We start from the raw sequence: 14,608 nt of genomic DNA on the forward strand, positions 1-14,608 counted from the left end.
TCAGAGAGCTAAAGGAGGACACAAGAAAAGCACTGTTAACCTCCTTGACGGTTTAGTGGTTTTTAAATTTTTTTTTAAATTTATTTATTTTGAGAGAGAGAGAGAGAGAGAGAGAGACAGAGAGTGGGAGAGGGGCAGAGAGGGAGAGAGGGAGAGAGAGAGAATCCCAAGCAGGCCCCATGCTGTTAGCACGGAGTCCAACGTGGGACTCGAACCCACACACCATGAGATCATGACCTGAGTTGGAGTCGGACACTTAACCGACTGAGTCACCCAGGCGTCCCCATACCCTGATGAGAATGCTGCTGGCTGACCTAGCTCACAGACAACACCGGTGTCCTTGGACTCCCACGCTGCCCATCTCAGGACGAGCCTTTGTGCCTGCTTCTCTGTGAACCCTGCCACCCTCAGCCTCATGTTGGCCAGACTCTCAAGATGTTCACCGTTTATAGACAGTTTCTCTCACTCCGGACTCGGATGAACAGATGCACTTATTCACTCTGATGAATTTATTTGTATTGAGATCTTAACTAGGTTTAGACAGGCTGCTCAGTCCAACATTCAGTTCATTTCTTTGGAAGGGAAACAGATTACTATCAGAACAGCCTCAGAAACTGTGCTACCGGCGGTGGCAGTGGAAACATTGTGTGGTTTCACCATGGAAACCCTGCAGGATGGAAACCAGCAGCATCACCACAGTTCTTTACAGAAAATGGAGATCAACTCTATGAGCGTGTCCGTGTGGGCCACAAGTGACCTTTCAGGACAGATGCCCTCTAAACAGATTTTAGGTGATGAAAAGTACATTTATCCAGGTTCCAAAGATTTGCCCTTATAACCGTCTTCTAAGCTACCATTGGGATTAGTCTATTAGGTACTTGAGTTTTAAAATTCATCAGTTCTTTCTTATATGAGCACAGTTAACCCCTAGATTCACATTATGTATATACACACATGAACTTACTATTTTTCATAGCATAAAACAGAAGCGAACAGCAGGCTAGCTTGTCCAAGTTCCTTTCAACACAGCGTAGACTTTACGGCCTCTCTCGTCCTCACCATACACCCACCACACTGTGTGACAACTTTAGAATGTTGTCATGTTCTAATGAGGCATATACCGATTTGAGTATGGTCGTATAAAATCTTCATACTTCAGTTGACTCGTAGCTAATAATCCAACTGGGGCTTTAAGCTGAGTAAGAGCCAACCCAGACTCTTCTTCATGTTAACTGTATTTCTGAAACTGCCTTTCTCAACATGTACCCTAAATACAAACCCTGGACTCACTCCCCACAAACAGGTTCCACAAACAGGTTCACTGGGCAGGTAAATTTAGGAGAAGCTGTATTTCTCCACAGAGGATAATACATGTTAGCATATTAAAGAGTCTAATAAGTCTCACAGTGAAGAAACCTGCTTAATTTTGTTTAATCAAGTACATGTTCCAAACATATTAGGCCAGAGACCTATTAATATCCCATGGGAACACTCTAGAAAATGCTAGCTAGCTTACTAAAGTGCGCATGAATCCAGTTATGAATTAAATGCCAGACAATTCGTTCTATGTGTCAAAGGAAGGGAGGCATAATTGACTCCTTTTAACAAGGTGCTGTAAAGGTTGTGCTGTCAAGTCCAAATGAAGGTCACAGGCTCAGTTTCAATGGGTTCACTTAATCTCATTTGCGTGTTCAACATAATACTGCCGCAAGTATGTCAGTTATCAAGCAAACAAGGTGACAGAGTGGCTTGGGGCAAATGAAACCCATCACTGTAAAAACAACCCAGAGGGCATGTTCTGAAGAGAGCAAATTAGTAATTCCATCTACAAAGAAGAGAGTAACAGATGGAAAATTGAAAGCACCCAAGTGGCATTTAAGCTATGAAACTGACAGATTTCTTCTACTGCAGAGATGGATGGTTAATTATTTATGAAGCATAAAAATGTTTGATATTGAGCCCCAAGCCTTGTTGGGCCAACAATCCCCACTCAGGAGTAGGCTTTGAGCCTCGGGTGGGGAGGCCCACCCCTGCATGCTGGACCTCTGAGTAGCAAGCAGGAAATTAATGAGCTTTGTTATTATCTGGCAACATTTCACACCTGAGTTTCCCTTTCTTAACACAATCAAATCCCGTCTCGAAAATCACAAGGAAGCATGGTTACCTGTGGAGTGAGATTGTGAAGAACCAGCCAGTAACTGGGACGAACTGAACCACCATCACTCCAAGTAGAGGCTGTAAGTAACCAGAAGAAAAAATTAGGAAGAGCAGTAAAAAAAAATTCAGAAATCCATGAGTGAGAAAACGTTTTCACATAGGCCCCGTGTGTCTTCTCCCCTTTTATAAACGGTCTTCTATTTTACACATCCCTCTAACCGCATTCATCCTGTCCCTTAATGGTCAGTTTCTCTTCCCCTAGACCTTGTAACCCTGTGCACTCTCACACCTCATTTGTAAAGCCACATTTCCCTCCTAATGTTCTCACGCTGCTGTGTGTCGTTTTTACTTCATCTGTCCCTTGCGAGTTCTTGGCTACCTCTGCCCTAGACCGAACTGCAACTTTCCACTCCAGAGATACTCTTTCCTCTACCAGACAACTGTGATTTCCTCTCTCGTGAAGACTTCATGTCTTTTTTGGTGTTAACATAAGCCCCTTGTGTTTGAACAATGATGCTCCTTTAGGCGAGTCCTTGTCACCTGAGGCAAGCCGTGAGTCCTGTGTCCCCCAACCCCTGACCGATCGGGGTGCTGTGCTGCTCCAGGGAGATGATGGTTTGGGGTTGGTCAGACCAGGAGGTGGGCGGGGCAGCGGTGTAGTGTTCCTTGAGGAAATATGGTTTTTCCACATCTTGTTGGAGAGATGAGTGGGGTTGTGTCCTATGGGATCTGGGGACCATGTTGATTTGTAATCAGGGAACTTTGCTATAAAGAAGACAAAATTAAGGAAGGAGTAAGGTTAAATAGATCACTTTTGTGAATCTACATAAATTTTGTGTATACATATAAATAGTATTCTAAAAATAGTAAGTACACATCTTGAGACTAGCAATACAAAATAACATTAAATATAAAATTTTCAATGACTATTACTCTGAATCAACAACACATGAACTGAAGATTTAATGATAACTAATTCTCTACTACTTTCTTAGCCAAACAAGCCTGAAAGGGAAGATTCATTCAAGGGAAGTTTTCTTAAAACCATTAGTCTTACGTAAAGATATAGTGGAATGTGAACCTTAGCAAAACTATTCTATAAATACTCACTGGCTGAATGGGAAGTACATTAGAAACTTCTAATTTTCTTGATTGTGATTAAGCTATCAATATTCAAACAGATTTTTTTAAAAAATTTTTTATTTTATTATTATTTTTTTTTTTAATTTTTTTTTTTTCAACGTTTATTTATTTTTGGGACAGAGAGAGACAGAGCATGAACGGGGGAGGGGCAGAGAGAGAGGGAGACACAGAATCGGAAACAGGCTCCAGGCTCTGAGCCATCAGCCCAGAGCCCGACGCGGGGCTCGAACTCACGGACCGCGAGATCGTGACCTGGCTGAAGTCGGACGCTTAACCGACTGCGCCACCCAGGCGCCCCTAAAAATTTTTTATTTTTAAGTAATGTCTACACCAAACATGATGCTTAAACTTACAACCCTGAGATCAAGAGTCACATGTTCTACTGTCTGAGCCAGCCAGGTGTCCCAATATTCAAACAGATTTTGAAGAAAAAAAAAAAAAAATCAACAAATATTTGCTAAGGGCTTATTATATTTTAAATCAGTGCTGTGGGTAATATAAAGTTATTCTTAAGAACTTCAAATTCACATGAGAAGACAGAACAGGTGAATAACACAATTGGTAGCTGGAGGTATCATCACATATGTTCAATACACAGAGGAGAAAACACTGTTATGTCATCATCAAAGGCATGGCAAAGACAGGTCTGGAAGGATTTTACGAACGGATGGGCTTGGAGTGCTTGGGTGGCTTAGTTGGTTAAATGTCCAGCTTTTGATTTCAGCTCAGGTCATGATCTCATGGTTTGTGGGACTGAGCCCTGTAACAGACTTTCTGCTGACAGCACGGATCCTGCTTGGGATTCTCTCTCTCCCTCCTTCTCTTACTCTCTGCCCCTTCCCTGCTTGTGCTCTCAATCTCACTCTAAAAAATAAACATTTAAAAACAAACAAACAAACAAAAAAATGGACGGGCTCAGAGAGACAGGAGAATATAGACGAATATCCCCTTTAAACTCTATCTGTACCAAATGTATTTTTCTTCAGTTTTGGCTGAACACCATTTCACAGGGCCAGAGAGGTACAGAAGGCCAGAAAGGCAGGGTGAAGGCCGATGAGGATGCTACCAGGAGTTCTTGCACTAGATTTGGTACATAGTATTTAAACCTGGGTCTCAGCCTGGGTGACAGCAAGTAGGATGGAGAATGGATAGGAGATATGGCTGCAGAATACACTCCCTGGGAGACACCCTCACCACTTGGACTCAGGCGGCAAGTGAGAAAAATCAGGAGACTTTGTGACCCACTGATGCTGGAAGCGTCATTAAAACAAAGACAAAAACTTAGCTAAGGAGGAAAGACAATGTAGGGGAGGGGCAGAGATATACATTCAGTTTAGACAAGTCTGGGGTGACTCTTGGATCATCTCTCAGATGAACGTCCAACTGTAGACAAAAGATTTTTATCCGGTTCAACCGGAGATACGGGCAGTTACTGGAATAAAAGAGTTGAGTGAAAAAATCAGTTTTTACATGTAAAGGAAAAAGCCCCCAAAAGAATAATGTAGGGTAGTGGTTAGAAACATGGATTTTTGAGTTGGCTCCTTTACATATGCACTCAGACCTGAGGCAAATTACATCAGCTCTTTGTTGTCGTCGTCGTCGTTGTTATTGTTGTTTTGAGAGAGTGAGAGAGCATGTGCAAACAGGGTAAGGGGGCGAAGAGACAATCCCAAGCAGGCTCCATGTTGTCAGCACAGAGCCAGACACGGGGCTCGATCCCACAAACTGTGAGATCATGAACTGAGAGGAAACCAAGAGTCAGATGCTTTATTATATCCATTAAGATATAAAAATTAGATGGTTTTACTATATCCATTAAGTTTTCATTCCCTATCGTCTTAGAAAAAAAAAATATATAAGGAACTCAACAAATGTTGGTAGAATTAATTAAGGGCCTCTTTTTTATTTTGTCTTTGGCCATCTGCCTGTAGCCTTTGTCTATAAGTGGAAGGAATTTTTTTTTTTTTTTTAAGGAAAGCAAACTAGAACTGGTTGCCTTAGGAACAACTTGGTAAACGTCCCTGGTTCTCCTCATGGCCCATGAATCCTTTGGCAAACTGGTTAAAGAAAAACGCTTGTGGCACAAAGATCTGACCCCTGTCCTCTCAATGCTCACAAGCTCCTTGCAATGATGTCACCATCTGCCTTGTCCTAAAGCTACATGTCTCATCCTGTCTCTGTGTGACCGGAAGCTCCTTGAGAACATGGCCAGTACAAGAGGTGTGCTTCCATTTATGCTGCCCTTGCTATTCAACTTCCATTGTATTCCGTAAGAAATAAATGCCCATTTCTTTTATAAAAGGGAACCTGGTGGAAAAGTGCAAGCCAAAGGGAAACGAACAGGTCATACTTGTACCTGAAGTGCTATGAACGTTGGTAAAGGAGTTGTCAGAGGCACTGTAGGGCCAGGCACCAGGTGAAGGCAGCGAGGTGTTGAGGGAAGAATTAGACCCTTTTGGGGACACAGGAGGAACAAGATGGAAATCTTGAGACAGATGTCAGTATAACCAGTGCAACCTTAGGTATTATATTTACCCTTCCATGGAAGATTAAAATATATCTTAAACAAACAAACTGAAAAGCTACATATTTTTATGTTTTTTGGTTAAATTATAGATTAGCAGGTGCCAATGAAGCCACAGATTGACAAATATGAAATGCCGGGTTTTGAATGAACACCGAGGATACCTCGCTCATTTACCTGTGGTGTTATCCCGCAGAAGTTGGTGGTCAGTATCTACAATGGGAGATGTGGCTGTACCCCCCAGCACACTTCCTGGGGTGACATAGGGGTCAGATTCAGGGTCAATGTTTTGGATACCTTTCCATGGCACTCCTGGTTGGAATTCTGAAACAAGGGGAACCAATATTAGAGGTAGGAGGATGTTCAAAAAAAATGTTAAAGTCAAGTTAGTTTTTGATACAAGAAATAGATCTGTGAAAGAATACTGAATCTATTTTATTGCAAACATTTATCGTAAAATTAAAAATCACACTGTCAACCCCAACATATACTGTGCTAGCAGCACTTCTGTGTTACCAAGCTTGTCGACCTTCTCGGTGTCTTTGGGGCTGTGAGCCAGAGCTCATTAGTGCCTAGCCTGGTCACTTCTCTTCCTACTTCCAGGGCAGTTCGGCCCGAGAGCAGTGAAACCGGGAGTAAGTAACCTGGTGCTGATGAGAACTGTCCAGGTATCTAGGACACAAACCGGGAGAAAATCTGCATTGGAAGTAAGTGACTTCTCCCATTTATCTCACCGGAAATTGGCTCAGATGAACAAAAGAAAATACACTATAAATGACCATGACCTCGTGGAACATCCAGGGAGAAAGAGCAGGAATAATTTGGCTTATAGTGAGAAAGCCCAGAATATGTATAAGTGTTTATAATTATTTTTATTAATATTTTTAATGTTTATTTATTTTTGAGAGAGAGAGAGAGAGAGAGAGAGAGAGAGAGAGAGAGAGAGACTGACTGACCAAGCATGAGCAGGGGAGGGGAAAGAAAGAGGGAGACACAGAATCCAAAGCAGGCTCCAGGTTCTGAGCTGTCAGCACAGAGCCCGATGTGGGGCTCGAACCCACAAACTGCAAGATCATGACCTGAGCCGAAGTCGGACGCTTAACCGACTGAGCCACCCAGGCGCTCCTATAATTTTTTTTTATTGGTTAATTTAAATCATATTTAAAGTTGTTGGATGGGATTAACAAACTTGTTTTCCCAATCATGACGGAGAGCAATATATAGAATATACAAACAATATGCATTATATGAGCCTTCTTTGGTGGAATGGAACTGCACATATTCATACCACAAATATTCCAGTACAGAAAGAGGTTTAGATAGACATATACCAATTTTTAATTTTTGATTTACCAAATTAAAATTTTTTCTACAATGAAAACAGATTACTTAAATTAAGATAAAAACAGAGGGGAAAAAGTAACAAAATAGTCTCATTGTATCACTACTGCATATCTGGAACCTAACTGATGATAAATACTTGCTTAATGAATAAATGGGTCAATTAAATGGACATTTCAGAAGAACCCATGTTATGAGGCATCCTGTGCATGGATGAATCCCAAGTCTAGCTCCAGCATCACCTTCTTTGATCCCAGATTCCACTCCTCTGACTTCTTTGAGCTTATCTATATCTGTACAATATTTAGCACAGTTACTTGCGTTACAGGTGACCAGTGTCCACACCTTATCTTCCTGACTGAACTCTATGGAGCAGAGACCTCATCTAATGTGAATTTACTATCTTCCCACAACATAGCACATACCTTCCTTTTATCAGACAATAATTACTGAATGAAAAAATAAAGTAAGTGCCTGAGTAACTGGCAAAAGCAATCTGTTCAGAGCCTGAAATTAAGAATTGAAGACAAACGATACACAGAAAAAACATTTCCTGGACAATACCTGGAGGCCAACTGGCATTGCTGGATTTACTTCCGATTTTATTTGTTGGTGGAGATTTGGCAGGTAACCAGCTATCACCAGCAGGACCCGTATGGCCACCCAGTGTGTCACTCGGGATGATATCAAACTGGTTGTATGGTGACCCTCCTCGAGTCTTACCAGGGGCCACTATAGCGCCTGAGGAGAGAGAGGAAATTGATTCACACCCAGCAAAAACAGTATTCTGACTATGCAGTTAAAAAAAAGTTCTGGAACAAGAGGTTGCCCTGGAGAGCCAGTATATAATCCATAAGTAGGATGGCTAGGAACAGTTCATTTCACCTTTCTGAGCTTCTCGGGTTCTCATTAAAGCACACTTATTCTTCAATTTTCCTTTCAGTTTTAAAATTCCATGGGCTTAAGAAATTAACGAAACTCTGACCACCTACAAATCATACCATTATCCCCAGTTTCTATACTGATGACTCAAGAATCAGAAATAGGAAAAACACTACACAAGCTGCAGTGCATAAGAAGCGTTTTCACTACACTTGTCCTGACACCATTCACCCAAGTTCTTTGGAGCTGGTCAGACCTAGGTTAGCTAGAAGAAGCCGTGTAAATGGAGGGAGTTCACTGGAGAGAAAAGCATATGCGCTTGCTTTGAATTCCAAAGCAATGAGATGGAACCCCCGCCCAGGGTCTCTGCCAGCACAAGGTCAGCAGGGGACTCTGCAGCTCGGACACCCACGGCCCCACACACTAAGAACAGCCGATCCTTTGTAACTGCTTTCTTGAGAGCATTTCAGCAGTTCTGTCTGTGCCCTTTTTATGCATCTTATATGCTATGAGGCAGGAAAAAAACCTTAAAAGCTTCAAATTCCCTTAACCTAACAAAAAATGAGCTTCACTTTAAATAAAATTCTTGGCCACCCTATTTATTTCTCAAATGCATTTCACATGCTGCACCATGTCACTTGATCTACCCTTAGGATGCTGTTTATAAACAGATAAAATTATTTCCAGGATGATGTATTAACATATTTGTATAAATATTGACTAAAATAATCTGCTTGGTTTGGCCCGGGAGGAGTATTATCAAAACCACCTTCCAAGCTCAGCAAAGAAGTCATTTGCTTTTCTGGAGCCACTGACAGAAATCTGACTCAAGGGCACATTACAGTGAATAGTAGAAAATGAAGAGCTCGATTACCTTGGGGATTGCTAAGGAAATGGGGAAAACATTATCTATAAGCTCTGAAAAGGCAGGTGGATATTTCAGCTTCAAGATATCCTCTCACATGGCACTTGTATTTATTATCATGCACCTATCATGTCTTTGGGGACAAAGGCACCTGATGAATCATCAGCCTAAGGAAGCAGGGTAAGTCCCCAAAGCTGCAGATGCCGGGTTTGAATTATTCAGTCTAGAGACAGATTTTATAGTTTCAATAAATCATTCTTGGTTTCATGGCATGAAATCAAATGATAATGCTTAGAGATAGCAGGGAAGAGCTCCATGGGGCCACTTTACCACCTCTGAGGCAGACACATTAAATAGTGGTTTACAAAGGAACCCTGAAAGTTTTCAGACTGATGGGGCTGAGGCTTGCCAGGGAACAGCAGCAAGACCAGCCCAACACCTGTTAATACTTGCCTCTCAAGGCTACAGGTGAGTCCAGGTGAATTACTGTCAAATGAAATAAACACTGAATGAAACAAAGGCCGAAGGAAGGTTCTAAGACCTTTTATTTGTTTTACAGGGAAATGGAGAAGTGTTTACAGAGAACGATGGAGATGAAAGGGCCCACAATTCACAACCAAAGCCCATGATGCCCTTAGCTGCTGCCTTGCGGACGCCGTAATTCACAGAGAACAAGAGAGTTTTGGGGAAAGTTCAAATTTCATGTACTCTTCTACTGGTCATCTTTTGGAGATTAAAGGTTCAAATAATCAACATGATATGTATTTGCTGTGATTTCTTAAACCTCAAAAGAATGGGTTCTGTTCTCTCAGCCAATATATTAGGGTTTTATCCTAATGGGTACTCAAGTTCACTGCTACTACTCTTAATCCCGTTATAGGTGGGAAATTTTGCATCCCTTAATTACAACTAGCATTTTAAGTTTTTCATAATTTGAAATACACGCAGCCCCAATCTTCCTCTCATAGGTGATCACAGGATTTGGGGGAAAAAAAAAAATCAAGAGACAAAAAGCTAAAGATTTCAGCTTTAAAATAATTTGTAAGGATATATTACAAGGCCTGCTAAGGGCTGAACACTTCCAACTCATAAAGCTTTGCTCACTCTTACCATTTTTGTGCATATTGGCTTCCTGTGTGGCTACAGAGGGCAGTCCCTCCATCATGGAGGTCCACTGTTTAAAGCGAGACTCTGTTCCAGCCTCCTTCCCACCAACCATGCCATAGTCCATGCCGCCAGAGCTGAAGCCTAAAACAGAGAATCACATTTTACATCTTTCTATAAATTTCTAGCGTCAGTAATCAAAAGATCTGAGGTAGAACCCATGAATAGCTTCCTTTGTCATTTAAAGACTAATTCACAAGAAGTTTCTTCACTGAGAAACAGATTTTGGGGTATCTGGGTGGCTCAGTCGGTTGAGCATCCAACTTGTCTCAGGTCATGATCGCACAGTTTGTAGCTTCAAGCCCCACATCAGGCTTTGCACGGATAGCACGGAACCTGCTTTGGATTCTGCGTCTTCCCATCTCTCTCTGCCCTTCCCCCACTCTCTCTCTCTCTCTCATTTAAAAAAAGAAAAAGATTTTGATTCAAAATGTTCGTCATGGCTCTTGCTTACCAAAACAAAAACAAAAACAAAAACAATAACTCTTTGTTAAGGCATGAAAATGTATATGAATGCCATCTAATTAAGGCCATCTCAGTGCACCTGTGTCTTTACTCATTTAGCTAACACTTGCACCAGGCAGATTCGTCAACTCAAACAGCAATCTCCACACAACAAACTAATATGGTATAACAATAGTCACGAGGTGTGGTGAGGCTGTCTGGGGGAGGAAAGGCTTTGCAAGAGGGACATTTGATTTAGGGCCTATGGCAGGTATAGAAGCCAAGGATACTAAGTACAAAGCTTTGATCAAAGACAATCAGGTGACATCAGGGAATGATGAGGAGTTCGGTGTCACTCGGATGCTCAGTAGAGGAAGTGAGCAGGGTGGCAGGAGATGGGAGAAAAACGAGGAGTTGTATTGTGTAGGGTCTTTATGTATTAGGCCAAGGATTTGGGGACTTTTTTCTCCAAGACATAAAGAAGAAATATTTCTCCAAGAAATAAAGAAGGTTTTTAACAAGTGAGAGAAAGAGATAACTAAGTTTGTATTTTAGAAAAAGAACTGGGGGCGCCTGGGTGGCGCAGTCGGTTAAGCGTCCGACTTCAGCCAGGTCACGATCTTGCGGTCCGTGAGTTTGAGCCCCGCGTCGGGCTCTGGGCTGATGGCTCGGAGCCTGGAGCCTGTTTCCGATTCTGTGTCTCCCTCTCTCTCTGCCCCTCCCCCGTTCATGCTCTGTCTCTCTCTGTCCCAAAAAAAATAAATAAACGTTGAAAAAAAAAAAAAAAAAAAAAAGAAAAAGAACTGGCTGTGTAAGAATGGCGTACATGGAGGCCAAGGCAGAATCTAAGAGATCAATTTGAAAGAAATCTTTATGCAGTGACGAAGGCTCCACAGCTCAAACTGGCAGTGACAGGTTCAGAGTTTACTTTGCCACGAGCTCCACGAAAGCCTCCGGTGTCAGGCTTCTGGTGGGAGTGTGGGTGGGTAACGTCTTCCCGCTGCACAGGGCTGGACAGCTGAGGTCCAGCATGAGAGGGTTGCTGATGGGGTCTCACGGGTCCCACCATCCACTGTGGGTCAGAACGTATTTCACATGAAAATAAAATAACACTGAAATAAACGAAACAGAGGAGGGGAAGAACGATGGGTAACCATAGTAAAAATGAGGATGGACCACAGGAGTGTGGAGAGCCACCCTGTGTAAAATGCTCGGGTGATCGCAGGAGTCAAAAGCTCATCTACTCTTAGTCAAGAAGATGTGTCATTCTGGCCAGGCCAGACTCCGTGCTATACCCACTTGACTCTGCAACCACCTGATGGTGCCTCAATGGCTCTGAAGTTCCACTCATCCAAACCCCATGAGGGCCCTGGTCACGTTTTCCCCCTATGCTGCTCTGAGTTGTCAGAGACAGTTTTAAAAAGGCAGAGTGAATCAAGCTCAAATAATTCCGAGCACCTTGTCCTATGTACAAAGCGTTGCTATTAATATAAAGAACACTGTTCATTCCCATTGCTTGTAAGCGACTTTACTAGTCCGTGTGATTACGTGGAGGGTGCGGGCAGGGAGCAGAAGTTCCGGAGGAAGCTGGAAATATTCCAAATTAAATGTTTTTTTAAAAGAAGAGTGTATGGTATTTTCTTTTTTTCCTGCGTAGCTGGGATGAAACGAGACTGGAGGAACAAGGGTTTTTTTCTGACAGAAGCTTCAATGGCCTAAGTGGGCCGTTCCTTGGGCAAGTAACACTCTACCTTCGATAGAGGAAACCAGCCCAGGGTGCTTGGATTCCAGGCTAAGCAAAAGCTTGGTTCTAATCATGGAGGAAGAGCTTTTGAGAGTAACCCAGGATTCTGGTGAAGAACAGAAAGAAGGACATGAGGATTAATAAGAAGATAAAGAACTATTCCTTCCGTATTACTTTTCTTTCTTTTTTCTTTTTTTTTAATTTTAACGTTTATTTATTTTTGAGACAGAGAGAGACAGAGCATGAACAGGGGAGGGGCAGAGAGAGAGGGAGACACAGAATCCGAAACAGGCTCCAGGCTCTGAGCGGTCAGCACAGAGCCCGACGCGGGGCTCGAACTCATGGACTGTGAGATCATGACCTGAGCTGAGGTCGGATGCTTAACCGACCGAGCCACCCAGGCGCCCCTCCGTATTACTTTTCTTTAAAGTTGCTCTGAAATTTCTTTAGAGCTCACAGTGAATAACGTTAATTTCAACTGCTTAGAGTTCCTTTGTGACGCACAAAGTGTAGAAAATTAGTAGGAGTTCTCCACCTTAGGAAGAGGGGATAGTTTGAGCAGTTCCATCCGAACCTCAAGTAAAGTGGGCATCTTCCTCATTAGAACCTTGGGGATCAAACACCACGAAAACATGGCAGCATGACAACTGAATCACAAAGTTTGGTAAGCAAACACACAGAGGGGTGTGAAGAGAACAGGAGCTAAAACTGCCTTGAGTGAGAAGTTCATTCTCCAACCCCAAAACCAGGAGAGGAAGAGTCAACGTAAGGTTGTACGTAATTCTGTGTCTGCCTTCCATGTCCTGTAGTAACTGGCATGACTTGTAACCTCTAAGCTATTTGTTTTTTTAAATTTTTAAAAAATGTTTATTTATTTTTGAGAGAGAGAGAGAGAGAGAGAGAGAGGGAGAGAGGGAGAGAGAGGGAGAGAGAGGGGGAGAGAGAGAGAGAGAGAGAGAGAGAGAGAGAGAGAGAGAGAGAGAGAACGAGCACGAGCGGGGGAGGAGCAGAGAGAGAGGGAGACACAGAATCCGAAGCAGGTTCCAGGCTCCGAGCTGTCAGCCCAGAGCCCGACGCGGGGCTCGAACTCACACACCGCGAGATCATGACCTGAGCCGAAGTCGGAAGCTCGACCGACTGAGCACCCAGGCACCCCCCCTAAGCTCTTTGTAAGCCCAGACTTTTTGTACTTGCTGTTTCATCAAAACCAAACCTCCTCAGTCCACCAAGTTGCCTCCCTGTAATTCTCCAGCTCACCAACAGAGCCCGAACTCAAATCAAACAGTCTTTTAATTCAGTTCCACGCACGCTTACAGAAAGCCTCATTTGTGCCAGGCTTTGGTAGGAGCAAAGGCATTAACAGAAATAAGACATGCCCCTTGCTCTCCCAAGGGACTCATCTCCCTAGTACATCATCCCTTTCGCCTATCTTATCATTCCTACAAATCCAACCCTTGGCCTACCTTATCTGTCTTTGCCAGAATTGCTTTCTTTGCCACATACTCTAATTCCTGGTCTATATTCATCATTACCACATGGCTCAGTGTCACCTTGAGGAAATTCTCTCAAGGTAACTTGTCCTTACCCAATCACGCCTTCACGCTCTTTGTCTGTATTAGTTCGTTTCTGCTACTTCTTTTATTATAGATTAGAAAACAAACTAGTGCTTTTATAATAATTAAAATAAAAATAAACTATAAAAGAACGTACCCAGAGTTGTCCATTTAACACATTCTCTTTTTAAATGTTTATTTATTTTTGAGAGAGAGAGAGAGAGAGAGAGAGAGAGAGTGAGAGTGAGAGAGCACGTGAGCAGGGGAATGGCAGAGAAAGAGGGAGACAAAGGATCCAAAGCATGCTCTTTACTGTTAGTGAGGAGCCTGAGGCAGGGCTTGAACTCATGAACTTGAGATCATGACCTGAGCCAAAACCAGATGCTTAACCGACTGAGCCACCCAGGTACTCCGAGATTTTTTTATTTGTAAGTGATCCCTACACCCAACATAGAGCTTGAATGTATAACTCTGAGATGATGATCTACCGACTGAGCCAGCCAGGCACCCCCAAATTTTGATAAATTTTAAACATGAAAAGTTAAATTTTATTGGAAGTACATTTTCTAATAAGACAAGGGACTTTATTTCTCAATTGGTTCAGATACCTATGAATGAGTAGGTATGAGACTGCATTCATGCTCTTCCTATCTAAAAAATTCCTACAGACAAAAAGCACCAAAAAATCTTATGTAAGTAATTAGATGAGAAAGGAGTCTTGTTACAACATCACTTACTTCTTTGAATTCCTGTGGAGGGGATATTCCCTTCCCTCAGCTCAATACATGGAT

At 42.5% G+C, this 14,608-nt stretch overlaps 1 protein-coding gene across 9 annotated transcripts in view; it reads right to left on the reverse strand.

The window, feature by feature from the left end:
* TNRC6B (trinucleotide repeat containing adaptor 6B) overlaps positions 1 to 14,608 on the reverse strand; it is a 259,643-nt gene that overhangs the window by 14,386 nt on the left and 230,649 nt on the right. For all 9 annotated transcript variants that reach the window (XM_086712195.1, XM_086712196.1, XM_086712194.1 and 6 more), the window contains 6 exons: positions 10,023 to 10,160; positions 7,730 to 7,906; positions 6,002 to 6,148; positions 5,657 to 5,752; positions 2,698 to 2,922; positions 2,165 to 2,235 (listed from right to left, as the gene is read on the reverse strand). In XM_086712195.1, coding sequence (XP_086568321.1) covers positions 2,165 to 2,235; positions 2,698 to 2,922; positions 5,657 to 5,752; positions 6,002 to 6,148; positions 7,730 to 7,906; positions 10,023 to 10,160 — 854 coding nt within the window. The remainder of the gene's footprint in view (positions 1 to 2,164; positions 2,236 to 2,697; positions 2,923 to 5,656; positions 5,753 to 6,001; positions 6,149 to 7,729; positions 7,907 to 10,022; positions 10,161 to 14,608) is intronic.

Source organism: Puma concolor, chromosome B4 (genome assembly GCF_028749965.1).
Source record: "Puma concolor isolate L17-30 chromosome B4, mPumCon1.1.hap2, whole genome shotgun sequence".
NCBI lineage: Eukaryota > Metazoa > Chordata > Mammalia > Carnivora > Felidae > Puma > Puma concolor.